This window comes from Desmodus rotundus, chromosome 5, assembly GCF_022682495.2.
Source record: "Desmodus rotundus isolate HL8 chromosome 5, HLdesRot8A.1, whole genome shotgun sequence".
In the NCBI taxonomy this organism is placed as follows: domain Eukaryota; kingdom Metazoa; phylum Chordata; class Mammalia; order Chiroptera; family Phyllostomidae; genus Desmodus; species Desmodus rotundus.
The window spans coordinates 48,096,704-48,123,698 of NC_071391.1; the positions used below are offsets into that span (position 1 = coordinate 48,096,704).

At 37.6% G+C, this 26,995-nt stretch overlaps 1 protein-coding gene across 2 annotated transcripts in view; it reads left to right on the forward strand.

Annotated features, from left to right (window-relative positions):
• Positions 1 to 26,995, forward strand: part of RNF169 (ring finger protein 169) — a 77,411-nt gene that overhangs the window by 11,759 nt on the left and 38,657 nt on the right. For both annotated transcript variants that reach the window (XM_053924070.2, XM_053924071.2), the window contains exon 2: positions 19,258 to 19,331. In XM_053924070.2, the coding sequence (XP_053780045.1) occupies positions 19,258 to 19,331 (74 nt within the window). The remainder of the gene's footprint in view (positions 1 to 19,257; positions 19,332 to 26,995) is intronic.

Sequence of the window (26,995 nt, forward strand, 5' to 3'; positions counted from 1 at the left end):
GTTAGGAATGACAGAACACTATATCCTATAGATATGACAAAGATTTTCAAAAGCCCATAAACATAGAATATGGAAAACTTCATGCCCATGAATTAAAACATGTATGAAATAGAAAGAAAGCACAGACCATTCACTATGTTTGCATCTGCTCCCAAATGCCTAGGAACTTAAAAAAAAAAAAAAAAGCAAAAAATTTTTTTCTTTTAGAAAGTTGTAATTGTTTTTACGGAGAGTTTATGTGGGGCTTGATTTACCCTTCACCCATTGGCCAGAACATGGCTTGGGGATTTGGTAGAAAAATAAACCCTGCTTTTGATTAAAAATAAGATTTCTAAAAAATGCAAGCCATCACAGCTGACTAAAAAATAAGTAGAAAATGTGAATAGAAATCAACTAAAAAAACAATTTAAGTAAATAGTAAAATCTACTCACTAAGTAATATGTGGATGCAATGCGCTAAATCCAGAATATGGAAACTACAGGACAGATGGCCCATTTTCTTCCACAAATATGTGAAGAAGAAAAAGCAGTAGAAGAGGAATCTGTAGATTAAAAGACAAGCAGTTTAAGGGTATGAACTTACTTGGTTTCTGCTTTGCAAAACTGTAAAAACATTTGATGAGAATTGAATACTGGTTGGATATTTGTTGGTATTAAAGTTTATTAAGTTTTTAGTGTGACAACAGTTTTTTGGTTATATATTTTTAAAAGAGTCCTTATCTTTAGGAGAGATGCTAAAATGTTTATAGGTAAGATGATACAATATCTGGAATTTGCTTCAAAATCACTCATTCAAAGGGAGAGGGGACAGGTAATGATGAAGGGAATAGATGTAATAAGATTGGCAATGAGTTAATTATTGGAGCTGAGTGATGGACATGCTATGGTTCATTATATTGGCCATTAAATGTTTGAAACTTTTCTGTAATAAAAAGCAGAAAACTATTTATTAAAGAAGCACCATATACAGATGGTTTTGCAGTTTATTCAAATTTTTAAAAAATTGATTTTAGAGAGGGGGTAAAGGGGAGAGAGAAACATTGATTTGTTTTCTACTTATTTATGCATTCATTGGTTGATTCTTGTATTTGCAACATTGGTGTATCAGGATGATGCTCTAACCAAGTGAGCTACCTGGCCAGGACCAGGTTACCCAAATATTGCAGGTGATCCTTATGCAGACTGCTCCAGGGGATAAAACAATGTTTCCAAACTCATTTGGGGAACTTTTACAGCTTTATATCAAAATCATACAGAGGCAGTATAAGAAAGGAAAAATACAGGCCAATCTCATGAATGTAGCTTTTTAAAATCCCAAATCTAGTATGCACTAATATAATAGTGTATTTTTTTAAAAAAAGTCACAATCAAATAAGCATTTATTCTGGGAATGGAAATTTATAAGCATCTAATGTATTTCACCATTAATAAACTGAGGGATAGTAAAACCATATGATCATCTCAAGAGATTCTCAAAAGAGCATTTGCAAAATTTACCGTTCATTATTTAAAAAGCTAGAACACTTGGACTAGAAAGGAACTTTTTTTTTTGAGTGGAACTTGTCAATAAGAAAGATTGGAGAATAGTCAAGACAATCTTGGAGCACATTACTTTATCAAATATTCTAACATAAATAGTAATTAAAACAGGTAGTGTCAGGATAATTGAGGAATTAAAGAGTCCCCTCAAAAATAGAGTCCAGTACCATGCTGTCATATATTTGAATTTGGTGGGTGACAGGTAGCATTATAAATCTGTGGGGCAAAGCTTATCATTTTCAGTTGTTGTTGATAGTTAGCTAACTTACAGAAAACAGGAAAAAACAGATCTTTAACCAGACCATGCACAAAAAGTTAATTTCATATGGATTTAAGGTCAAACTATAAATCTTAGAAAATACTAGGAGTTTGTCTATGAGAATGGGGTAGAGGATTCTTTATATGAATAGACAAGAAAAACAAGGCATAAAGGAAAAGATTGATACTTTGGCCACATTAAAAAACTTCTGTATGATAACAGATGGTAAGTAAGAACAGAAACTATATGGCAGGAGAAAATACTTGTAGTGAAATAACTGACAAAAGATTAATATCCAGAATATGTGAAGAACTACAAATCACTATGGCAAACACCTCAGAAAAATGGTAAGGGGATTTGAATAAGCATTTCACAGAGGAAAACTGAAAACCTTTAAACATTTGGAATGATGCTCAATATCATTAGTAATCAGGGAAATGCAAATTAAACCAATGATAAGAAGCCATCAGACTGACAAAATCTGTGATTAATTATAATTAATAATGGGACCTACATGCTGCTTGGGGAGTATAAGTTGGTATAAGTATTTTTTAAATTATATTTTATTGATTATACTATTACAGTTCCAATTTTTCCTCCTTTGCTCCCCTTGACAGGGCCCCCCCCACTCCCTCAGGCAATTCCCCCACCATTGTTCACGTCCATGGGTCATGTGTATAAATGAGTTCTTTGGCTGCTCCGTTCCTATGCTGTACTTTACATCCCCATGGCTGTTCTGTAACTCCCTATTTGTACTTCTTACTCCTCTCCCCTCTTCACCCCTTCCCCCACACCTCCCTCCCATCTCACAGCCATCAAAACTCTCTGTATCCATGATTCTGTCTCTGTTCTTGTCTGCTTAGTTTGCTTTTTAGATTCAATTGTTGATATGTATTTATTGCCATTTTATTGTTCAGAGTTTTGATCTTCTTTTTCTTAAATAAGTCCCTTTCACATCTCATATAATAATGGCTTTGGTGATGATGAACTCCTTTAGTTTTTTCTTATCTGGGATATTCCTCCCAAATTTTTATGCACCACACATGGGTGTGGGACCAGCCCATCTGTGTCTCCACCCTTCCTACCAGTCTGGATGGGTATGGTTTTTTAATTCTGTAGTTGTCAGACTTCCGTTCAACTCGATTTCTGACTGTTCTGAGTGATGGTTGTTATATTTTAGTTGTAATTTTGATTTGGTTGTGTGAAGAAGCGAACCATGTTCACTGATGGCGCTGTCTTGACCGGAGGCCCTCGTGTAAGTATTTTGGAGAGTAGTTTGTCCATATCTAGTAAAGCTGAAGCGAGACATTCTTTGCCATGTGGTGATTTATAGGTGTCTGTCCTAGTGAAGCACCTTCCCCCCACACACTATGGGTTATAAAAGATGATGCTCATTACAGTACAGGAAGAAGTAGTAATAGCTGTCCTTGGTAGGAAAAGGGATAAAGGGGTAAATTAGGGTTGAGCCAAGTATGATTTGTCTCACCAGAGAAAATTATTGTTAATGATTGTATATTCACTGCAAGACTTTACTAGCTTTTTTCTATGTTTAAATATTAGGTAAGGCTTTTTAATCATTAGAATTAATAAAAGGAATGTTTTTACTTCTGATACATAGGGTCAGATTGATGTTTAATCACTTACATGGTTTTACAGCCTCTGAGAAGTTTGTGTTGCCTCAGGATATCACTCACTTGCATCCTATAACTGAGAGTCAGTAAATCTTCTCTTTAGGTCCCTATTCTTATAGTTCTCTTAAAATGCAGGTACTTCTGAGAGACAAGCAGATAAACCTGTTTATGTGGTGCATGAAGGATTTATCAAATTTCCACATTGTTTCTTTAGGTAGGGATAGTTTTGGATGGAGGACAATTACTGTATTTTGCTGTGTGTACTGTGCTCCTGTGTGTAATGCACACCCACTTTTTTGGCCCAAGTTTTCAGGAAAAAATCTTTCATTTTAATTTTTAAATTCAATTTACTTATTTTATATTTAGAAACAAAACTGATTATTGTATTCCAGGGTATTATTTTGCATGTGGATATCATTATTGCTTTCTACAGTTACACTTTTAACCCATAAGCATAAATAAAAATTAAAAATGTTTATATAGATATGGAATTAGTACTCTCTATGTATAATGCGCATCCTTATATTTTCCTCAAAAATTTGGGGGAAAAAGTGTGCATTATACATGGCAAAATATGGTAGTTTTTATGGAATTTACTTGGTCCTAGGTCCTACATATTAGGTTGTATAGTTTATTTACTAGACACAGAGTGCCTACTATTTGTAAAGCATTGAATTAAATTTTTAAAAAGGATAAACTTAAAGGGAGCAAGAATGTATAAAAATGAGGAACATCGAAGGAAAAAGTCTGTCACATCGATAAGGGTGCCTCAGTCTGTTTTAGAAGAATAGGTTAGAGTAAGTGTTAAACAATCGTGATGGAGATATGAATAGAGTTTGCTAGTTATTTACACTGACGACAGCGATGTGAAGCTGTTCATTTTCAGCATCTCACTATTCTTGTTTTCCAGAGGAAATAGGTAGTATCACTGTGAAGATAGTTGAATGCTAAAGCTGAGCAAGCTTATTCCAGATTGATACCTCCCATACAACTGCTATTCGCTGTTTTGATTTTAAAGATCCTTAGTTCTTAGGATAAAGATTCTGCTTATCAGGTTATACGCCCTCATTGAACTGTTGTGCCTGTACTGTAAGCTTATCCTGGAGTTCTTTCTTGGGGACCATATTAAGAGCAGTCTTGGGAGCATGGTGGGGGTGGGGGGAAGGCCCTGATAGAATGGGTCAGAGTTTGAAGTGAGAAAGCAAAAACAGTGAATGTGTAGACTGCGGAGGAGTTTGCTATAGAGTGCAGGGTGGGGCAGAGAAACGGGTCAGAACCAGCTGGGGAACAGGAGCTTGGGAGTTTTTTTAAAGATAGATGATATTAAGTCATGTTTATATGTTAGAGTTGTATATTATCACAAAAGAGAAGGAGAAATTGATGGCACTGGAGAGACTGGAGAAAACTGAATGAGCTGTGTTCATGGAGAGGTGAGAGAAGATGAGATCTGGAACTCGGGTTGGGGGGGTGCAGAGACTGATCCTATACAGTTATACTCTGTACTCATCGTCATCAGAACTTGTCAAACTCTGTACCCATCGCATTTTGATGAGAAAAAATTTTTAGCACTTGGTGCTTGCTTGGGACTCGTCCCACTTGGTAGAGCTTGTATGAGTTGGTTTCGGTACTCACCGATCTCGGCACTTGTCGTGGGTTCCTGAACGATTTAATGACGACTACTGAGGTACCACTGTACTTGAATAGGGGATGCTGATACTTCTCCCATTCTGGTGACTAGGTACTCACTGCTCTTCTATTTTGGGGCAATTTTAATTGTGTAAAAGTTAAGTTTTCCAGTGAATCAAAATCTGCTTCCCTAGTTTCAGTATTCAAATATTTAAAGACCGTGATTATTTCTGTCTAAACTTTTAGGTTAAAATTCTCAAATTCATCTCTTTGGCCCTCTTCCTCCCTTTCTCAAGATCCTGGTCATACCACATTACTTAGAGTTCTTGGAGTATAGCATGTTTTGGGGAACCTTTTTGACCTTTTATCACCTGTGATTATTCTACCTATGGTATCCTTCCTTATCCTCCTGTCAGATTATATTCATCTTTTAAACCCAAGTGAAATAAGTGCTCTGTGAAATTTTTTTCTCACTCAAATGTGAGTCATTTACCTTCCTTTGTGCCTCCATGTGGGCACGGGCCTCCCTCGTGTCACTGGACTTCAGTTCCTTGTTTGTGTGTCTGTCTCTGGTGCTGCGCTAAACTCTGTGAGGTCAGGGGTTGTGTCCTTGTGTATTCAGCACTTGCCACAGTACCTAGAAGGTAGACGACACTCAGTGAATGTTTAAAGAAGGGAAAAGATTCCTAAAAAAATCCTTAAAAAGTGTTTTTGGTCCTGTGTCATGATTCTTTCCTTTTACCCTTCTGGTCATCTTTAAATATTCAGAACTGACCCTTATACTTTATTTTGCTTTTTTCCCTTTTCCTTTTTATTTTGACTTTTACACTTTAATTAATGGCTGACTAATGCAAAGTGTAGTGGAGTTTACTGTCTCTTCATCTGGATGCTAAATTCTTATTAATACCGCCTGAAATTGCATTGTCCTTCCTCATACTGAATGTGCAGACAACCAATTTGTTTGTTTCTTTTTCATGAACTCCTATTAAGCCAGTCTTCCTCATCACACGTATGTACAATTAAATTCTTAAGCTTGAAGACAACTTATATTCAATTTTGGTTTTTATTTTTCTGAATAACAGTGGACTTACTTTTCCTTTACTTCCTTCCATGATGTCATTTCTCTTGTGTTTTGTCTAGTGTTTGGTTCTGTAAAACAATTACAATAAAACCTAAACAGATAAGACTCCATTAATTTGGAGTTTACTTGGACTTTACTAAAGTTTACTATTGCCTTAATTTTAAAGAAAAACTTTACTAAATGCAACTCCCTTCATAAAACAAACTCAAAGACTTTAGTACAAAATGGTGCTGGTATTAAAGCACTTTCTCATTGGTTCATTTAACAAACAGTTACTGAAAGACACTATCTTATACTGAGATACATACCTAGAGATCATCCCTATTTTCAAGGAAATCTGCTCGTTTGGGGAGTCAGAGGCAGAAACAAGTAATTGTAACACAGGTAACAAATGCTACTACAAGTAGGATGAGTGCAGAACGTTGTGAGGACCTACAGGAAACTAGTTCTCTGGGTTGGTGGGAAAAGCTCACAAAGGAGAGGATAGTAAACAGGGTTTTGAACTAGTAATCATGTAGTGAAAAGGAGAAAAAACATTCTGGGAAGATAAAGTGGAATATGAAGTCATAGTGGAAACACAGGGTATGGCATTATAGGAATAGTGAGGTGTGTGGAGGCTGAGGAGGGGAAAGGTATTAAAGGAATGGCAGAAAATGTGGCTGGAGTGGTAGATTGGGTTCTGTTTATAAATCTTGGAGGTAGAAGGAAGCCAGTGAAAATTATTAAGCAGGAGGGTATAACAGGATCAGGTCTCTGTTGCAAAGAACTAGGAAAAAAGAGTTGACAGATGGAAAGACAAAGAGTCTAAGAGACAGAGGCCAGATAGGCTATCATTCAATACACACAGACTCTGTACCAATTAGGTATTGGAAGATTAGATGAGATAAACGGTCCCGTTAAGGTAGGTGTTCCTCCTATCTTATGGATGAAGAATCAGGCTTAGCGAGGATAAATCCTGGTAGGTACAAAGCCAATGTGTGTAGATTTGAATGTAGGTTGGTATGGTTTCAAATCCTGCCCTCTTCCTAATTTTTGTATCATTCCATCTTGTGTACTATTGTGAATGATTCTTTGCCTCAAACAACACAGAAATTAAGTTTTATTGAAACACAGCCAAAGGAGTTTGTACTGGGATGATGGTGGATGTAGTGATGGGGGCAGCCTCACGGCCTTGGCCTGCCTAGGTCTGCGGAGCCGTGATCTCTGCAGCGTTCCTCTACCTGCGTTTGCTTCTGTTACTTCCCTTGTGCGCCTCATTTTGCTTTGACTACTGATCCAGTGAGGGCTGCCTAACTGTGCCTTGTTGCTTGGGCCATTTGTGGGTTCAACAAGGGATCTTATTTACTCTAGTTTAATACCTGCTTTTGTAAATCCCGTTGATCTCTACTCTCTTACGTTGTCCTTCTCTATTCCAAGGGTTTTAGTCAATTTGGGCTGCTATAACAGAATACTGTGAACTGGGTGGTTTGTAAACAAGAAAAATTCATTTCTCACCGTCCTAGAGGCTGGGTAGCCAAAGATTAAAATGCTGGTGAATTTGGTGGAACCAGAAGGGTCCACCTCTTGGTTCATGGACAGCCGTCTTCTTGTGTCCTCACTTGACAGAGGGGGCAGGGGAGCTCCCTGGGGTGTCTTCTATATATAAGGGTGCTAATCCCACTCAGGAGGGCTTTGCCTTCATGACATAATCATCTTTCTAAGGCCTACCTCCAAATGGCATCATACTGGGGATTAAGTTTCAAGATGAATTTTGGGGGGACATAAACATTCAATTTCTAGTACCAAGGCTTGGCAAACTACCATCGGCAGGCCAGATCCAGCATGCTGTTTATTTTTGTAAATAAAGTTTAATTGGAACATAGCCATACTCATATTGTTTCCAGCTGTCTTCAAGCAGAGTTGAGCAGTTGTGACAGAGACCTTAGGGACTATAAAGCCGGAAATAATTTACTATCTGGCCGTGAGTCTACACAGCCTCAGACTGCTTAGGACTCCTTATTATTCTTTCTAGATCAAGGTACAAATCAGGTTAGTTCTTTAAGCTAAGGGAGCAAGATGCAACTTGGGATTTGAATATTATCATTAATTTTTATTAGCAGTTAATTTAATAAGTAAGCACTTTCCAGTTGTCCCCGTTGTATATAGAAAAAATATCTGGTGCCATTTGTTTAAAAATTGAATTCCTTATACTTTCCTACAATGCTGAGATATTCTACCCCTGAGAACATTAAGTAGAATTTTTCTATTTCCTTATAGGAAAGTAACTAACATTTAATGAGTATTTGCTATATAACAAACACTGTACCAGACATTACATTAAATCCTGTCATTTAAGAATTTATGACCATTCATTTGAGAAAGGTATAATTATCCTTTTGTGACATGGGGAAACGTAGGGCTAGAGAAATAGCGTGCCCAAAGTCAATATTGATAAGTGATGGAGTCTGATTGGTCTCCACGGCCCAGGGTCTTTCTACTTACAGAAGTTATCAAGCACACTCGTGTGGCTGGTAAAGTGCTACACATTATGAAAAAATGTTTAACTGAATGACCAACCCAGAGAGGCATTCCTGGTAGAGTTCCTGAAGTAGCTCCCTCACCCTCTGTGCAGAGAAGATTCTGCCCAAATTTGGCATTATTACCAAATTAAAGAATATCCTAGTCCCCAAGCATGTAAATAACTGAAGTTTTATTGTTTATTAATAGTCTTACCATATTAATGAGATTAAATATGGTATTATCGTTGTTGGCAACAGGATGAGGTTCAGATTCCTTAGCTTAATGTTGAGGGTTCTCTGTAATCTGGCCCCAACCTACCGTTTTGGCGTATACAACTCTCCTATGTATACTTTTTGCCTTAGCAGAACATATTTATTCACTTTCCAGCCTCCACACTTCAATTTTTTTTTTAATCCTTACCCAAGGACATTTTTGTCATTGCTTTTAGAGAAAGCAGAAGGGGGAGGGGAGAGAGAGAGAGAGAGAGAGAGAAAGAAGAAAAGAGAAGAGAAAACATTGATTGGTTGCCTTCTTGTATGTGCCCCAGCTGGGGATCTAACCTGCAACCTGGGTATGTGTCCTGACTGGGAATTGAACCCACGGCCTTTTGGTCCATGGAACAATGCTCCAACCAACTGAACCACACCAGCCAGGGCCAAAAATATATTTTTTTAAATTGTGGTAAAAAACATAACATAAAATTTATCATCTTAACCTTTTAATTATGCAGTTTGGTGGTGTTACTACACTTCTGGTCATGCTTTGTCATTCATGTGAATTGCTCTTCCTCATCTCTGACTTATATATATATCTTTTACTGGTGGGATCAACTCTATCCCACAGTCTTAGAGACTTGCCTGTCTTTCCCAGTCTTCGTTCTTTTCCTCCAACAGAGGACTATGGCAGCATTTGTTTGTAAGGTTCATTTGGCAAGTGCTTATTTTGTGACATTGCATCTGTCATTGTCTCTAGTTATTTTAATCTGTTTTTAAAACTTTTTTATGAATTTGTCTTACCGAATAAATATTATAAATGCTTTGAGGAAAGGACCTTATGCCTTTATTTTGTGTGTATTTTCTCTTTCCGTGGTGTTTCTTTGTTCCTCACTGCTCATTCCCTCTTTTATTTATTTATTTATTTAGTAATATATTTACTGATTATGCTATTACAGTTGTCCCCCCCTACATTCCCCCCCTATAGTTCATGTCCATGGGTCATACATATAAGTTCTTTGGCTTCTACATTTCCTATATTATTCTTACCCTCCCCCTGTCTAGTTTCTACCTACCATTTATGCTACTTATTCTGTGTACCTTTCCCCCCTCTCTCCCCCTCCCACTCCCCTGTTGATAACCCTTCATGTGATCTCCATTTCTGTGGTTCTGTTCCTGTTCTAGTTGTTTGCTTAGTTTGCTTTTGTTTTGGTTTTAGGTGTGGTTGTTAATAACTGTGAGTTTGCTGTCATTTTACTGTTCATATTTTTGATCTTTTTCTTAGATAAGTCCCTTTAACATTTCATATAAGGGCTTGGTGATGATAAACTCCTTTAACTTGACCTTATCTGGGAAGCACTTTATCTGCCCTTCCATTCTAAATGTTAGCTTTGCTGGATACAGTAATCTTGGACGTAGGTCCTTGCCTTTCATGACTTGGAATACTTCTTGCCAGCCCCTTCTTGCCTGTAAGGTCTCTTTTGAGAAATCAGCTGACAGTCTTATGGGAAGTCCTTTGTAGGTAACTGTCTCCTTTTCTCTTGCTGCTTCTAAGATTCTCTCCTTCTGTTTCATCTTGGGTAATGTAATTATGATATGCCTTGGTGTGTTCCTCCTTGGGTCCAGCTTCTTTGGGGCTCTCTGAGCTTCCTGGACTTCCTGGAAGTTTATTTCCTTTGCCATATTAGGGAAGTTCTCCTTCATTATTTGTTCAAATAAGTTTTCAATTTTTTGTTCTTCTTTTTCTCCTTCTGGTACCCCTATAATTTGGATGTTGGAACGTTTAAAGATGTCCTGGAGGTTCCTAAGCCTCTCCTCATTTTTCTGAATTCTTCTTTCTTCATTCTTTCCTGGTTGAAAGTTTCTTTCTTCCTTCTGGTCCACATTGTTGATTTGAGTCCCAGTTTCCTTCTCATCACTATTGGTTCCCTGTACATTTTCCTTTGTTTCTCTTAGCATAGCCTTCATTTTTTCATCTAATTTGTGACCAAATTCAACCAATTCTGTGAGCTTCCTGATTATCAGTGTTTTGAACTGTGCATCTGATAGGTTGGCTGTCTCTTCGTTTCTTAGTTGTATTTTTTCTGGAGCTTTGATCTGTTCTTTCATTTGGGCCATTTTTTTTGTCTTGGTGCTCCTGTTGCATAAAGGGGCGGAGCCTTAGGTGTTCACCAGGGCGGGGTAACGCTGGTCGCTGAGCTGTGATGCTGTATGTGGGGGAGGGACCGAGAGGGAGCAATGGCGCTTGCTCCTCTCTGTGGGATTTCAGTCACTCCCTCCGCTGCCCACAATCAAATTGGGCCCCTCTGGTGCTGATTCTCAAGTGGGTGGGCTTGTGCACGCTCTAGGCCCCCGTAGGTCTCTCCAGTGACTCTCCCGTGAGGCTGGGAGTTTCTCCTGCTGCCACCTCAACCCCCACGGGTGTTTTCAATCAGGGGTTTGAGGCTTTATTTCCCTGAGCTGGAGCCCTGGGTTGTGCAGTCTGCTTCGCTCCCCCGCGGTTCCTCCCGGTTTATCTGTGCCCGAATGTGGGGCCGCGAGGTCTGCTAGCTGCAGCCTGGCCTGCCCCATTCATTCCACAATCCGCCACCTCGCCGGGTCCGCCAGCCTCCACCTTGCCGGGAGTCCTCTCCACCCTGGCTGCGCGTCTCTGCCCCTCCTACCAGTCTGGATAAATGTTTCTTCTTTATCTCCTTGGTTGTCGGACTTCCATGTGGTTCGATTTTCTGTCAGTTCTGGTTGTTTTTTGTTTTTAAATTGTTGTTGTTCTTTTGGTTGTGCAAGGAGGCACAGTGTGTCTACCTACGCCTCCATCTTGGCTGGAAGCTCTCATTCCCTCTTTAACGTTCTGATATCTGGTAACAATTTCTATTATTCTTACACACTTTTATGTAACAACTTGATATGTTATCACTAATATTTTCTTTTTTCCACTTTATGATTTCTATAATTATATTGCTGTTTCCATTTGTTAATGTCATTTCTATGTTTTATGTTTTTTCATGTTTGAAATTATAAAGCATATTTCAGCCTGGAGACCTGCATCTCTCATTTAACTTAAATGGTTTTTTACCTTGTTGAAGCAATGTCCTGTTATAATTATGAACAATGTTAAAATGAAAATCTTTTTATGTAAAAGATTTTCCTGTATTTTAGATTATTTTCTTAGATTCCTAGAAATTAAATTATTAGATCGAAAGTTACAGATGTTTTATGTTTTTTGTATGTGGGCTGTGACATTTTGATTTGATTAGTTCTTTACCAAAGGATAGTTATAAACCACAGGGTAAGTTAGCGAATGTAGTAGTCATCTGTGGTGTTAATTATGGTACTTAAGTAAGCAGCCTTAAAATTTGCTGTTAATATTTTATTAGCTTTTAACTTTTTTCTCTGTGTGTTTCACCTTGTTTTCAGGTAAACACTTGAAGTATATTTTATTGATTATGCTATTACAGTTTTCCCAATTTTTCCCGATTTATCCCTCCTCCTCCCTGCATCCCTCAACCCTCCAGCATTTCCCTCCTCTTCCCTGTACCTTTTTCCCCCATTCTTCCCCTCTCTCCCCCCACTGAAAACCCTCCATGTGATGCCCATTTTTCTGATTCTGTTTCTGTTCTAGTTGTTTGCTTAGTTTTTTCTTTTTCTTTTTTTACATTCTAGTTGTTGATAGTTGTGGGTTTATTGTCATTTTACTGTTCATAGTTTTTGGTCTTCTATTTCTTAGATAAGTCCTTTTAACATTTCATATAATAAGGGCTTGGTGATGATGAACTCCTTTAACTTGACCTTATCTGAGAAGCACTTTATCTGCCCTTCCATTCTAAATGAAAGCTTTGCTGGATAGAGTAATCTTGGATGTAGGTCCTTGCCTTTCATGACTTGGAATACTTCTTTCCAGCCCCTTGCCTGTAAGGTTTCTTTTGAGAAATCAGCTGATAGTCTCATGGGCACTCCTTTGTAGGTAACTGTCTCCTTTCCTCTTGCTGCTTTTAGATTCTCTATCTTTAATCTTGACTAATGTAATTATGATGTGCCCTGGAGTGTGCTTCCTTGGGTCCAACTTATTTGGGACTCTGGACTTCGTAGAAGTCTATTTCCTTTGCCAGATTGGGGACGTTTTCCTTCATTATTTGTTCAAATAAGTTTTCAACTTCTTGTTCTTGTTCTTCTCCTTCTGGCATCTCTATGATTTGGATATTGGAATATTTAAAGTTGTCTCAGAGGTTCCTAAGCCTCTCCTCACTTTTTTTGAATTCTTGTTTCTTCATTCTGTTCTGGTTGGATGTTTATTTCTTCCTTCTAGTCTAAATCGTTGATTTGAGTCCCAGTTTCCTTCCCTTCACTGTTGGTTCCCTGTATATTTTGCTTTATTTCACTTTTGGTAGCCTTCATTTGTTTTTCTATTTTGCAACCATAGTCAACCATTTCTGTGAGCACCCTGATCACCCTGTGTTTTGAACTGTGCATCAGATAGGTTGGCGATCTCCTCATTGCTTAGTGCTTTTTCTGGAGTTTTGATCTGTCCTTTCATTTGGGGCATATTTCTTTCTCTTAGCACACCTGTTATGTTGTAAGGGGGCAGGGTCTTAGGTATTCACTAGGGCAGGCAACCCTCTTTGCTGCATTGTGGCGCTGTTGGCCTGGGTGATTGTTTCTTTAACTCCTTGGTTGTTGGAGTTCCGTGCAATTTGATTTTCTGGAACTTCTGGTTGTTTATTGTTTTTAGATTGGTTGTTATCCTCCTTTTGGTTGTGAGAGGAAGTGAAGTGTTTCTACCTATGCCTCCATCTTGGCCAGAACCTTCTCAGGTAAACACTCTTTATATCACCAACTGTAAATTGTTACTTGTCTTGGGTAAATGGCTAAATGAGCAATTGCATTAGATTAAGACACTTGGTATTTGGCTGTCATCTGTACTCTTGGAGATTTAGGAGTAAACCAAAACATAGTAGATAAAATAGTTTGGTTTTAGAACACATTTGGTTGTAAATGTGTTTGGTTTTACATTAGTTTAGTTTGGTTTTAGAACACATTTGTGGTTCACTCCCTATATCTCTACCTTCCTACTTCTGGTATGCTTCATTTAACATTAAAATATCTCCTTTTGCATATTCCATTTGACAGTGGTTGTTGGAAGTTTAGTGAGTAGTATAGCAGGTAACCTTGAGATTAACACGGATAATGGCCTCTTGTTTCCTGTGTCTCTCTGCACTCATATGTTTTGCTACTTCTTAGTGTTCTATGCAGCCCTTAGGCGTTTGGTTTTATAACTCTCTGATGTTCTATAGTTGTTTCACTCACTATGTTTTTCTTCCCTTAGTAGGATGGTAAGTTTCTTTAGGACTTGGACCACTCATCTTCTACCTTTATTTTATATCTTTCTTGACTTTCTTAAAGGAATTTTCTCTACTTTTTTCTTCTTCCTCACTATTCATTCTCTCCTTAGTAATGGTTTGTGCTTTCATGATGAGAATTTTGTATTCTCCACTGCTTATGAAGAACGTAGATTTTGCTTCTGGCTGTGATGGAACAGATTGAAGTAGACCAAAACTAGTGCTAAGAATAACTAGAAAAGCCTGATTCTGAAAAAAAAAATCTATATGAAGACATTGGTAAGTTGCCAAGGCAGCCAGGACTTGAGACATTTGTGGATTCCTGGCAAAGGGAGAATACAGCTATTAAGAGGCAGAAAAGCCAGCATAGCTTTTTTTTCATGGAGCCAGAAATAAAAAAATTGTAATTCAGGGCTGCCAAGGCAACCAGAACTTGAGAGGCCAGATACCAGAGAGAAAGAAGGTACATCCCCCTCCCCCTGCCTTTTCTCTTGAGGCATTTACTGCTTCTTAAACTATGTAGAGTGAAAGGCTAAGAGCCTTCACAGAAAGCTACTGAAAAGCAAAGCACTTTTTTAGCAGTTCTTCAGTGTTGAAGAGAAAAACGTCTGGACCTTCTAAGGTAGACTTAGTAAACACCCCCAGAATCTCAGTTGGACCCTTGAAAGGCTATAAACTAGAGTACAATGAGCTTTACGAGCTTTATGAGCTTTATAGGGATTGCAGCTGCCTTGAATCAGCTCATGTCCTGCCTCATTCTAACTGCCTGTCAGAGAACATGGTGAATTCTCTGCAGGAATACAATACCACCCAGAGCCTCTAAATTTTTCATATCCAATGACTGATTTTCTAACAAATTACCAGGTAAACCCAGAAACCATGCCAGGAATAAAAACAGACAGTATAGAAATACATACATGGTATCCCAGTTATCTGATAAGTTATTCAGTCAGTCTCTAGTTGAAGGACACTTAGGTTGTTTCCAGTCTTTAGTATTGAGTGATTTGCAGAAACATTCTTGTACATACATCTTTGTATATATGTATGATATTTATCTTTTAGATAAAGGATGCCCTTTATTATACTTTTTGCTCTTTGCCTACCTGATACATAAAAGCATTTTGGTTTAAAAGGTTTTAATATCTTGAAATATGAGTGAAATTGAACAGATGTTAATGTGTTTATATCATCTAAATTTATCTTAACTGCCTGTTCATGTGCTTTGCCCATTGTTATATGGGGTCATTAGGCTTTAAAAAAAAATACTAAAGAGGTAGTAAGACTTAGTAAGAACACAGATCCTAGAGCCATATTGCCTGGGTTTAAATCATAGCTCCTTCACTTACAGCAGTGTAGCCTTGGGCAAATTAAAGGTTCTGTGCCTCAGTTTCCTCATTCGTAAACTGGCGATATCTCCAGGTTGGGTCATTATGAAGATGAAATGAGTTAATAAATATATAGTTCTTAGAAATGGGCTTGGCATAATGTGCTACTTAACTGCCAGCCATCATAATGCTGCTGCTGGTGGTGACAGAGATAGAAATCAGCCAAAGAGATTTTTTTACTTGCCCAAAGGCAAATAGCTAGTAAGTGGTGGTGTTCAATAAGGGTCTAGGTCTTGGGACTCTTAAGTCCAAAATTGATTTTCATTCTGCTGCACTGATAAGTTGAACCTACAGAGTGAGAAACTCAACCATAGCCATGTACCAAGGATGATTACCTTTGGGTTTGAGAGTTGTTAGGGTAGCATCTTCCCAGTAAAGTTCAGTGAGGTTCATTTTCTAATTTTGTATTGCGTGTGGATGCTTTGACAATGAATGACCCTTCAGTCCTGAGGGTTTGGTGCAATTAGCAATATGTTTGCTTTGCAGTTTGTTTCTATTAATAACCAGTCACCACGTCCCAGAGAAAATCCTTTTCAGGAAGGACCTTTAAGGAAGTATAGCTGCTCCTGTAATTTACATTAGACTGAATGTAATAGCTTAGGTCACCAGCCTCAGGTATGTGTCATTCTTAAGGCATCATGTTGTTCGAGTTTCTCTTCCTGTCCAGGGGTGTCAAGCTCATTTTCACCAGGGGCCACATCAGCCTCGCAGTTGCCTTCCAAGGGCCAAATGTAATTTCAACTCCTGAACAGTTAAGGAGTAGTTACATTCATACAGTCCTAAAATTATTTTGGCCCTTTGAAGGCAACTGCGAGGCTGATGTGGCCCCTGGTGAAAACGAGTTTGACACCTCTGTGTTAAACATAGTAGTAGTCAGAGGAGAGATGTCAAGAAAGTACTTGAACTATTAGATTCATTTACAAATACCAAAACAATCAGCATCTCAGTACCACCTGAAGTAGCTGCTAGCATTTCTCTTCTTTGAGGTAAAGGAAGGGTGAGTGGTTGTTTCTAACACTTGGAAATCCCCATGGAAGCTGGTGGAGGGATTGGTGAGTTTGGGACTAACTCTTCTGGACTAAGGAGTAAGGAGGGTGGCGTTACCTTTTCTGGCTCTTTTGGCATCTTTTTGCTCTGCTTATTGTTATTTTTAAAGAATTTGGGGGGTTTTTTAGAGCAGTTTTAGTTTCACAACAAAACTGAAAGGTACAGAGTGTTCTCATGTATGTTCCCTGCTCCCATACATACATAGCCTCCCCCTATCAATATCAGAATGCTGGATCTGTTATCAAGGATGAACCTACAATGATATAAGGACCCCAAGTCCATAGTTTACATTAGGATTCACTCTTGATGGTGTACATTCTGTGGATTTTGACAAATACACAGTGACATATATCCATCATTATAATAATATGGAGTATTTCACTGCCCTAAGAATCCTTGGTGTGCTGCCTACCCATCTCATCCCTGACGTATTTGGTGAGTGTAAATTGGTACTCTTCCCTACCTTTGACATTTTGTTTGTTTTTTTCCTCTCAAATAATTCAGAGCATAGTAAGGTTTCAGTCAGTATGTGGAGTACCTATTTGACCTTGAACTTTGAGATTTCTTAATGAGTATTTCAAAGTGAATTTAGCTTTTCATATGTGTGTCAAAGGAGTTGGGTCATTATCTTTGTTTCTTATAAATCAGAGCAAACCACAATTTCTTTATCTCACTAACACCAGAGACAATTTTATGGTTACAGACCCTGCGGCATGCCGCTCTGCTGGCCGGAATGGTTTACAGAGTGTTTGCACTCTCACTGTGCTCATTCGATACCCAGGAGAGTCTGTCTGTCATGATGGGTATTCTGATTTTACCGAAGAAGAAGTTGAGATAGACTTATCCAAGGCTCTGCAAGCTTCTAAGTTGGGGATTGGGCTTTTAACTTTGTATTATTTACATTATATAATGATGTCAAGCTCCTTGGGCATTTTGTTCTAAATGTTAGCAAGAACTATTTTAGAGAAAGCAAATTTTTCAACAGTAAGTAAAAATTAACATCATTTCTACCAGGCTATCATTAAAATATTTTTGGTTTCTTGTGTTGGGTAGTAGACTTATTTATTTATAAGCCTGAATAAGATTATGCTCCTTATGTTGCTTCCCAAATAAAAATAAAGCTTTTGAATTTTTAAAAGTACATATGAGAAGAATCTTATGCTTTGTACCAGAAGAAACTCTGATAGAATTTGTTATTCTATCTTGGCCCAAGGAAGGGCCAAGATATTTAGTGATTGAAACAGTATTTACTTTCCAAATATGATGCAAAATGAAGAAGCCATGAAAAAGAAGTTTAATATAACATAAATATAACATAAAAATAACCACTATAAGCAAAGTCAAGACAAATGATAGACTAGGAAAAGTATTGCTATTTGTGCAATATATGACTAATTTTTCTTATATAGAGAAAGCTTTAAGAAATCAAGAAGAAAAAGTTAACTCGGTGGGAGTAAAGGAAATTCATATACATTTCATGTCAAAGGAAATATAACTCAAACATGAAAAATATGCAGTTTTACTCATAATAATATATAAAGTTTCACCTATTAGATTGGTAAAGCTAATTGGTAAAGCTAAAAAGTTTCAACATTGGTTGTGTTGGAAAAGGTGTGGGGGAATGGCACTTTCATTCATTGCTTGGTGGGACTATAAATCAATACTTGCTTCCTGAAGGAAAGGCAATTTGGTATTGTCTGTCAGAATTACAAAAACATGTAGTCTTTGACCTCCGCAATCTGATTGCAGCAATTTAATCTACGGGCGAACTTGCAGGCATTTCTTATAGCATTGTTTTAATACTCTCTGGAGATTTAAACTCATCTTAATATCTGTATTTTGATTTTTCTCTTTATTTTTAGTATTAATTTGTCTTCTCCCTTTTTTTTCTTCACCAATTTTACTAGAGGTTGGTTTATCAGTCATTTCATAGTAAAAAATAGAATCAGCCCGAGTTGTTAGTTTTAATCAGCAGAAATCTATTCTGGCAAACTTAAGCAGAAAAATAATTTATCGAGAATGAAAATTGGGAAAGCCAGAATAATCAGTCAAGTAGCCAGAACACTTGACTTGGAAAATAGCACTTAAGATCCAAGAGCAAAGTCTATATAATATGAATTCTTTGAAATTTTTTGCAACTTCTTAGTTACCTAGTATATTTTTAATTGTTTTTTGTTTACTTTAAGGACTATATAATTCTGTTCATTGGGTGCATACATATATATAAATACATATTATCAAGTCTGTTAATTTTATTGTTCAATTTTTCTATATTTTTACTAACTTTTGGTCTGATTTAAATTATGGTGTGTCAGATTTTCTATCTCTATCTATTTACAGAGAGAGGGACAGGGAGGGAGAAAGAGGGAGAGAAACACATCAATGTGTGAGAGATACATCGGTTGGTTGCCTCACTTGCCCCCAGTTGGGGACCTGGTTTGCAACCCAGGCGTGTTCCCTGACTGGGAATTGAACCAGCGGCCCTTTGGTTCACAGGCTGGCACTCAATCCACTGAACCACATCGGCCAGGGCAAGCTGATCACAATCTTTAAAGTAGTTCATAATGTGGATAACAGTAGGACAAGGTGTTGCTTTGTTCCCTGAAAGTCCTATTAAAAAGCATCTTCTCTTCCCTTTCTTTCAGAGTTTATATTCAGAACACCAATCAAATTAAGTAAGCCTGGGGAACTTCGTGAGGAGTATGAAAGCCTGAGAAAGGTATAGTATACATATTATCATGCTATTCATTATCTTTCTGGTTTCTTTTTTGTTTGTTTGTTTCATCTGTTTTTGCCATTCATTTTCTCAAAGTAAATTGAAATAATGGCATTAAAGAATGCTTAGTAGGAGTTTTGATTTACCTAGGAGTTTAAAACATTTTTAATACAGAGCCTGTCTTTCTCCACACTCCCTTACACCAGCATGGTTAGATGGCAGCTGTAATGGAAGTAGAGTAAACCCTAACTAAGAGCTCTTTTTAAGCTGTCATTTCAAAGATGGAAGTATAGCTCATATCGCCTGTCACATACCTGCTGCAGTAACTGGCCACCAAGAGAGGTATTCTTGGCATTTAAATGTTAGTTAAAAGCTAACATTCAAGCTTAAATAATAATAGCTTGTATTATTCTTCCTTATCTTGCAAGGTTCTTCTAATTACATGTTAACTGGTATTATCTTTTATTATTTTCATTCTGTTAAGTACTCTGAAAAAACCGTAAATTCAGCCAGGAAGGGGGTAATGGAATAATTTCCTAGAGAAGTTTACCCTTGAAAATGCTTTTACCTGTGTCCATATCACCTTGTTTTGGATGTTTTCAAGCTAATTGTCTGGGGATCACTTAGAGAATTAAGACTTCAAAAAGGCTGGTAGTATCAAGGATGTTCTAAGACTTGTGACATCCTTCCCCAGCCCTCTTCCTCCGTCATAAGTACCTGCCTCATAAGTGACTAGATAATCATTCTGCATGTGGATGTTTAATATTTTATAAAGGTAAGTAGTCCACTTAATCGGAATCAGACATCATAAAACACACGAGACAGTAATATTATCTGTAGCATTTTACATTGAATGAAAAATATCAGTATTAACAAGGTCATGTTAAAGAGAAGAGATTAGAGAAAACTCGGCATTCTTTGACCCTTTTTAAAATGAGGGTGTCATACACTGAGTTGGGTCCTTGTGCTCCTTTTGTATTGGTATTGTGAGATTTTCTTGTTTATTCGTTTCGGTTTTTAAAAAAGTCACTTACAAAGCTTTTTCTACATAGTAAGAAATTATTCTCAGGGATCACATCAAAAGAACCACAGATTCCTCTTAAATGAAATTCCAGAATATGCAGATACTTAGTTCTAATGTACCTTTTCAAAAACTTGGAGAATATGGAAATTTTAAAGCTATCAGCTTGAAGATAAAGAGAAAACAAGGACTTGGAGGTACAAAAAGGAGTTAAAGCAGAAGGCGTCGTAAAAGGAGAGATTTTTATAAGCCTTCGGAGAGAGGAAACCTTGGGAACTATGCTTTTGTTCCTGTTAGGAGGGAGGAGCAGGAAGGTGGCTTTAAAAGGCACTGGTGGCATAATGTTGTTGAGGGAAACTAAGACAGTCTCATCATGTATAAAGTGGATCGTGTTTGAAAAACACTAATGTTTATCATTTGGGTTAAATAAAAGTTAGCTATAGGTTCTTCTCCCCCACACTCCAAATATCCAAGTTATCCTGCATTTATTGTATAACCTGTAAAATGGAAATTTGAGTCGTAAAATCAAAAGTCACTAATGGCGCATTCATATAATGGAATACTATTCAGCAATAAAAAAATGAATCACTCGCCCTGGCTGGTGTAGCTCAGTGGATTGAGCATGGGCTGCGAACCAAAGTGTCATCGGTTTGATTCCCAGTCAGGGCACATGCCTGGGTTGCAGGCCAGGTCTCCAGTGGGGGCCATGTGAGAGGCAACCACACATTGATGTTTCTCTCCCTCTCTTCCTCTCTCCCTCTCTCTCTAAAAATAAATAAAACCTTTAAAAAAAAAGTAAAAAAAAAAAGAATCACTGATACATGCTACCAGAGGGATGAACCCCAAAAAGATACTAAGTGAAAGAAGCCTGATACCAGAGACCATGTATTATATAATTCCATTTATAGAAAATGTTTAGAATAGACAAATGTATAGAGACAAAGACTTATGGTTGATTGGAGTAGGGGATAGGAATGTGAATTAACAATAAATGGGTATGAGTGATTTTACTATAGTGGTGAAAATTTCTAAAACAGATTTAAGTTGTGTTCCACAACTTGGTAAATTTACAAGTCATTAAATTACACACTTGAAATGGGTGAGTTATATAATATGTAAAAATATGCCTCAATGAAGTTGTAAAAAAGTTTAAAAGGCACTAGATATTTGTACAGAGAACTTGATAGAGAATAAGATATCTCAGTGCATATTTTCTGAAACAAAATAAAGTAAATAGGTAATTAACTGGATTAATCTCTAGCGGAGGAAGGTCTTTAAAGTTGGTACTGAGCAAGGGATGGTAAGTGGAAATTAACTCTATAGAACTCATCATTACTAATTTGATGTGCAACATGCTACTAATATACTTTTTATTTAGTGTACTTTATTATTTTGTAAGAAGGGACAGTAAAAACCTTTATAAGGGCTATAAAAGTTTAACAAGAGATTTTATTCCTCTAAATCTGGTTCTTTTAAAAGATGTTTACTTAATAATCATAGATTATCCTATCCGTGGGGTAGTGTTTTGCTTCCTGAGGTTACTAAGAATTTCTAATTGTATGAGTCTATGAATAGGTTTATATTTCTAAGTATGTTTAAAATTTTCTTCCTGCCATATGTTACAGTTGTCTTTTTTAAATAAGAAAAATAATGCAGGAATATGTAGAGCAAATGTGGAAGTTTCTTTTTTCCTTATTTCCCACTCTTTCCCAGAGGTAACTGTTGTCAAAAGTTTAGTATATATCCTAGATCCTTTATCTGCTTACACATGTGCGCGCACACACATACACATGCAGGATGCTTTAGTTTTTTTTAGTATAAATGAGATCATGGTGTGTATTCATTTATTCATCGTATCCCTACTGTGTTCCAGGTGTTAGGCAGTCAGTGCTGAATAGGATACCCGAGGCCTTTCCCTCAGGGAGATTTCCATTCTAGTGGGGAAGACAGACAGTAAATAAGCAAACACATATGAGGGGGACCCCCCCAAAAACAGAATTATTTTCTGGAGGGTGGATCCATTAGAGAATAGGCTTCTTCCACTAGGTGGGTGTTCTAGGAACCCGTATGTATCAGTGTACCAGGTGGTGTTATTGCGAGAGGTTGTGTTTGGCTTCGGTGAATTTTTTTGCAAAATCTTTCAACACGTTTGCCCATTTCATGATGGGTGATTTACGAGTGCACTTGCCCATCACACTGCGCATTGAATGTTTAGCAGTTTTTGACCAAAAAATGGTGTATGTGCCCCACCCTCCCTATTCACCTGATCTGACCCCAAATGACTCTTTTTTTATTTCCCTGGATGAAAAAAAGTCCTCAAAGGCATCAAAGCAGATGAGTTAAAAACTGTTTTGAGCAGTGGAAAAAAATGTCTTGATAGCTGTACTGCATCAAATGAGAGTACTTTGAAAGTGACTGAAGTTTAAATATATAAAGAATAAACATAACTTTTTATAAATACATTCTGTTTTGGGGGGTTCCTCCCTCGTACTTTTAATATATATTAATAAAGCAGGATAAGATGAGTTAAGAGGAGTGGAAGGGAAATGAGGAACCACAAATATACTGTTTTAGATAAGGGTGGTCGGAAGGTCTTTCAGAGAAGGCACCATTTAAGCTGCAAGCTGAAAGAAGTGAGGGGAGCAAACCAAGTAAAGGTATAAGGAAGGAGCATTCTAGGCAAAGGGAGAAGCAAATGCAAAGGCTCCGTGACAGAAGCAAGTTTGGCTTGTTTAAGAAACAGTGTGCCTGGAGCTGTGTGTGCAGATGGTGAGTGGATGGATGGTTTGGAGATTTGGTAGGAGATGAGGTGGGAGAGAGAGAAGGGCCAGATCAAAGAAGGCTTAGCTGACCTAGTAAGGAGCCTAAATTTATTTAAAATGTGATGGGAAGCTAGTAATATGGTCTGGCTTATACTTTCGAAAGGTCTCTGGTTGCTGTGTGGGAAATAAGCTGTAATGGGCCTACGAGTTAGGACTTGTATCTACTGTGAATGCTAGAGACCCCAAAATAATGACTCACACAAATTAGGAGTTTGAGTAACAAAAAAAATGAAGGTAGGCATTCCAGGACTGATATGGCAGCTCCATGACATTAGGGATTCATGTTCCTTTTGTCTTTCTGTTTAGACATCTTCAAGTGAGCCTGTCTCATTGTGGTGTAAGTTAACTGGTCTTTCTCTAGAATCACATCCAGACAGAAGGCAGAAAAACACATGTCAGCTGAATTGGGTCCTTTTAAAGAGCTTTCCCCAAAGCCCCACTCAGTGACTTCACTTTTATTTTATATTCCAGTGTCACAGGCTTCCTGTAGCTGCAGGGAGGCTCGGAAGCATAGTGTTTTAGCTGGGTACATTAACTTCCTAAGTGAAATTGGTATTCTCTTATAAGGAAGGAGAGAATGGATATTGGGTAGGCACCTAGCAGTCTCTGCCTCATGGATCAAGGATGGAAATAAGGCCAATTAGGACACTTTTGGTATAGGCAATGTGTTGGGTTTAACCAGGATTAGGGTTTTAACAGAAGTATGTTGGAGGGAGAGATACAGTGGACTTGACGGTGTGCGCGAGGAAGTGCTTATAGTTTGGGATTGTGGTTATTTAAGGAGGGAGTTGAGAACATGAGGTCCATGATGGACAGGACAGGGAAAGAGTTGCACAATCAACGGACTTGAAGTTTTAATGGTGATAAAGAATTGTAAAAGTAGGGCTACTAGCATAGAAATACAGCTGGAAATGAGAGAGGCTCAAAAGTGAGACTGGCAGGTTTAGTTATTAGACGTGACAGGGTTAAGGGTATGATCATGGGAGTAGAAAACTGAAGTGGGATGGAAGAAAAGATTTATTTAGAAGGAACTGAGAGAGTATACTGATACTGAAATCATCAGGAATGATCGCAGAAGTAGTTGAAGAGAAACCCAGATGCTAAGTTTCTCTGTGAATTAGGGAACTTGACAGAGGGATAGGGAGGCGACTACCATAAAGAGGGGTCTTGGGTGTCAGTGTAGGTACTGGAAAGAAGCTAGGATTTTTGAGGAAGGATACCCATTCTGTAATTTGCTTTTTTTATTTTTTTTCACTAACAGTATGATATTTTTGTGTGGAGGAGAGCTTTCATATGCTTTTTCATCTTGACATTTTGTAGTATGGATGAGGTATAATTTACCTAACCTTTCCATTATCATTGGTCATTTAAATTGTTTCCCTTTTCCCTCAATGTAAAAGAAATGCTGCACTGGACACACATGAACACATGTGAGCAAATACGTCCTTTAGTTTAGATTCCTAGAAGTGAAAGTGCAGGTTTAAAGGGTGTATACACTTTGTATTTTGGTGGATATCAACAAATTGCCTTTAAAGACTTTTTCAGCTTACTTTCTCACCAACAGTAAAAGGGAGTCCCTTATTTTTCCAAATCCTTGCTCTAAACAATTATCATTATTTTTAATATTTTCCTAATCTGCTGGATAAAATAGTACCTCACTGTTTTAATTTATATTTCCCTGATTACTAGATGGGCAGAACATCTTATGCTTAACTGGCCATTTAGAACCTCTAGATCAGGGGTGTCAAACTCATTTCCACCGGGGGCCACATCAGTCTTGAGGTTGCCTTCAAAGGGCCGGATGTAATTTTAGGACTGTATAAATGTAACTACCGCTTAACAGTTAAGCGAGAGCTCGGCGCTGCTGCTGGGTAGAAACAAGGTGCCGGGCCGGATAAAATAAGATGCGGGGCCGGATTCCGCTTTCGGGCCTTGTGTTTGCCACCTGTGCTTTAGATGGCCACTTACATTTTTTCTTGTTTATAACCTTTAGATGTGAAAACCAGTTTCATCTTTTGGATATTTGTGATTTTGACTGACTGCTTAATGACATGCTTTTTTCATTGCTTTTCTGTATTTTTATAGATGTAGTGTATTAAAAAGAAGTTTTCTGACATTTTGTGGCATTTTAAGTAGGAGGAGAATATTAGCATGTGCTCCGTCCTCCATCTTGCTACATCATTTGAAGAATTATTCCTTCTTTTTTTCAAAAAAATTGTAAATATATATTTATTGATTCCAGAGACAGAGAGGAAGGGAAAGAAACATTGATCAGTTGCCTCCCACACGCACCCTGATTGGTATGTGCCCTGACCAGGAATGGAACCTGTGACCTTTCAGTCTATGGGAGATGCTCCAACCAACTGTGCCATACCAGCTGGGCAGAGGAATTGTTTATTCTTTAAAAAAGTATATGTGTATATATGTATGTATTTAGATGTAGATAAGAGAGATAAATATATACATATATATACATTCTTGTTATATTCTTGTCTGTAGTAAATATGTTGAAATGAAAATAATTTTCAGGGAGAAATTATTTCAAATGACTATTTTTCCATTCTCTATGAGATTGTTAGTCATTTTTGTCCTTTGAAATAACTGATCCATCTTTAAGTTCTATTCATTTGTTGGATTAAGCTTCTTATTTACACCATTATTTTTTCTGCTTATAACAGTTTGTTAGGTGCGTTGAGCACCGTGGTTAAATAATAGTTGCTTTATGTGGGCATTGGGAAACATATGATCCAGCATGCTCTCGTTTGTCTTTGAGTCACTGGACTCTGGAAGGTTGAAGGTAGGGGGAAAAACAGCCTTTGCTTCTAGACTGCCCATCTCCCTGGTTTCTGTAGTGGGAAAGATGAACTGCTTTCGATGATTCTGTGGATCACATGAGTGGTTTAGGCTTTCTCTGAATTGGTTTACTGACCTATCCATTTTCTTTATTCTCCCTCCCCACTGGTTCGTTTTTGAGGCGTATTTTCACCCCATAGCTGGCTAAATTATTCAAGTAGTAAGCATGCAGTTCTTAGTCCTTAGCCAGAGTGCAGAGTAATCAGATATGGTCAGTGTGTTACTGAAGTCAATAATGTCTCTATAAGGCGGACATAAACTTTTGTAAAAGAATAATTTTAAAGGTAAGTAAACTTTTAGGATCTAATTATCTTTGAACTTATATGTCTTTAAAGTCCCTTTTATCATATTTCTGCCATGAACTATAAAATATAATGTACTTTATTAAATGAGCATTTCACTGAAATCTGTCTGGCCGTGTAGAGTCATGAGCTGAATGTTGAGTTGGCCTTAACCCCGACCCCTCCTCCTCCTCCTTCTTTTTTTAAATTTACTTATTTTAAAAGAGGCTTGTATTTACCTGGTAAGTCTAAAACATGTTCTGTCACACTGCAGAAGCAGCAGGTTATTTGCTTGTTTACAATATTTTTTCCTATTAGATTGTAAAGTCTTTTAAGATGGATCTGTTTGCTTAGTCTCTTTGACGAAACGATCTCCACTGCACCTAATACATGTTGCACATAAGGCAGTCATCAAAGGCTGATCGAATTGAATTGTTGATTATATAGTTTCAGAGCCACTTCTTTTAAGAGAAATAACTTGTGGAAGGATGTATAGCTGGCTCAGGATAGAACTAGTGGTATTTTAAGATTTCTGGAGTTCTTTTTGCTACTTTTTTTCTTCTTCCTCCGAAATGTTATATAATCCTTGAGGAAATGCTTACTTTTGGCATGTGCTGAAATGCTTCTCTATGGAACCAGAAAATAGATAATGAATTTCCTACATCTTTAAGAGCAGGTAAGCTGTACAGT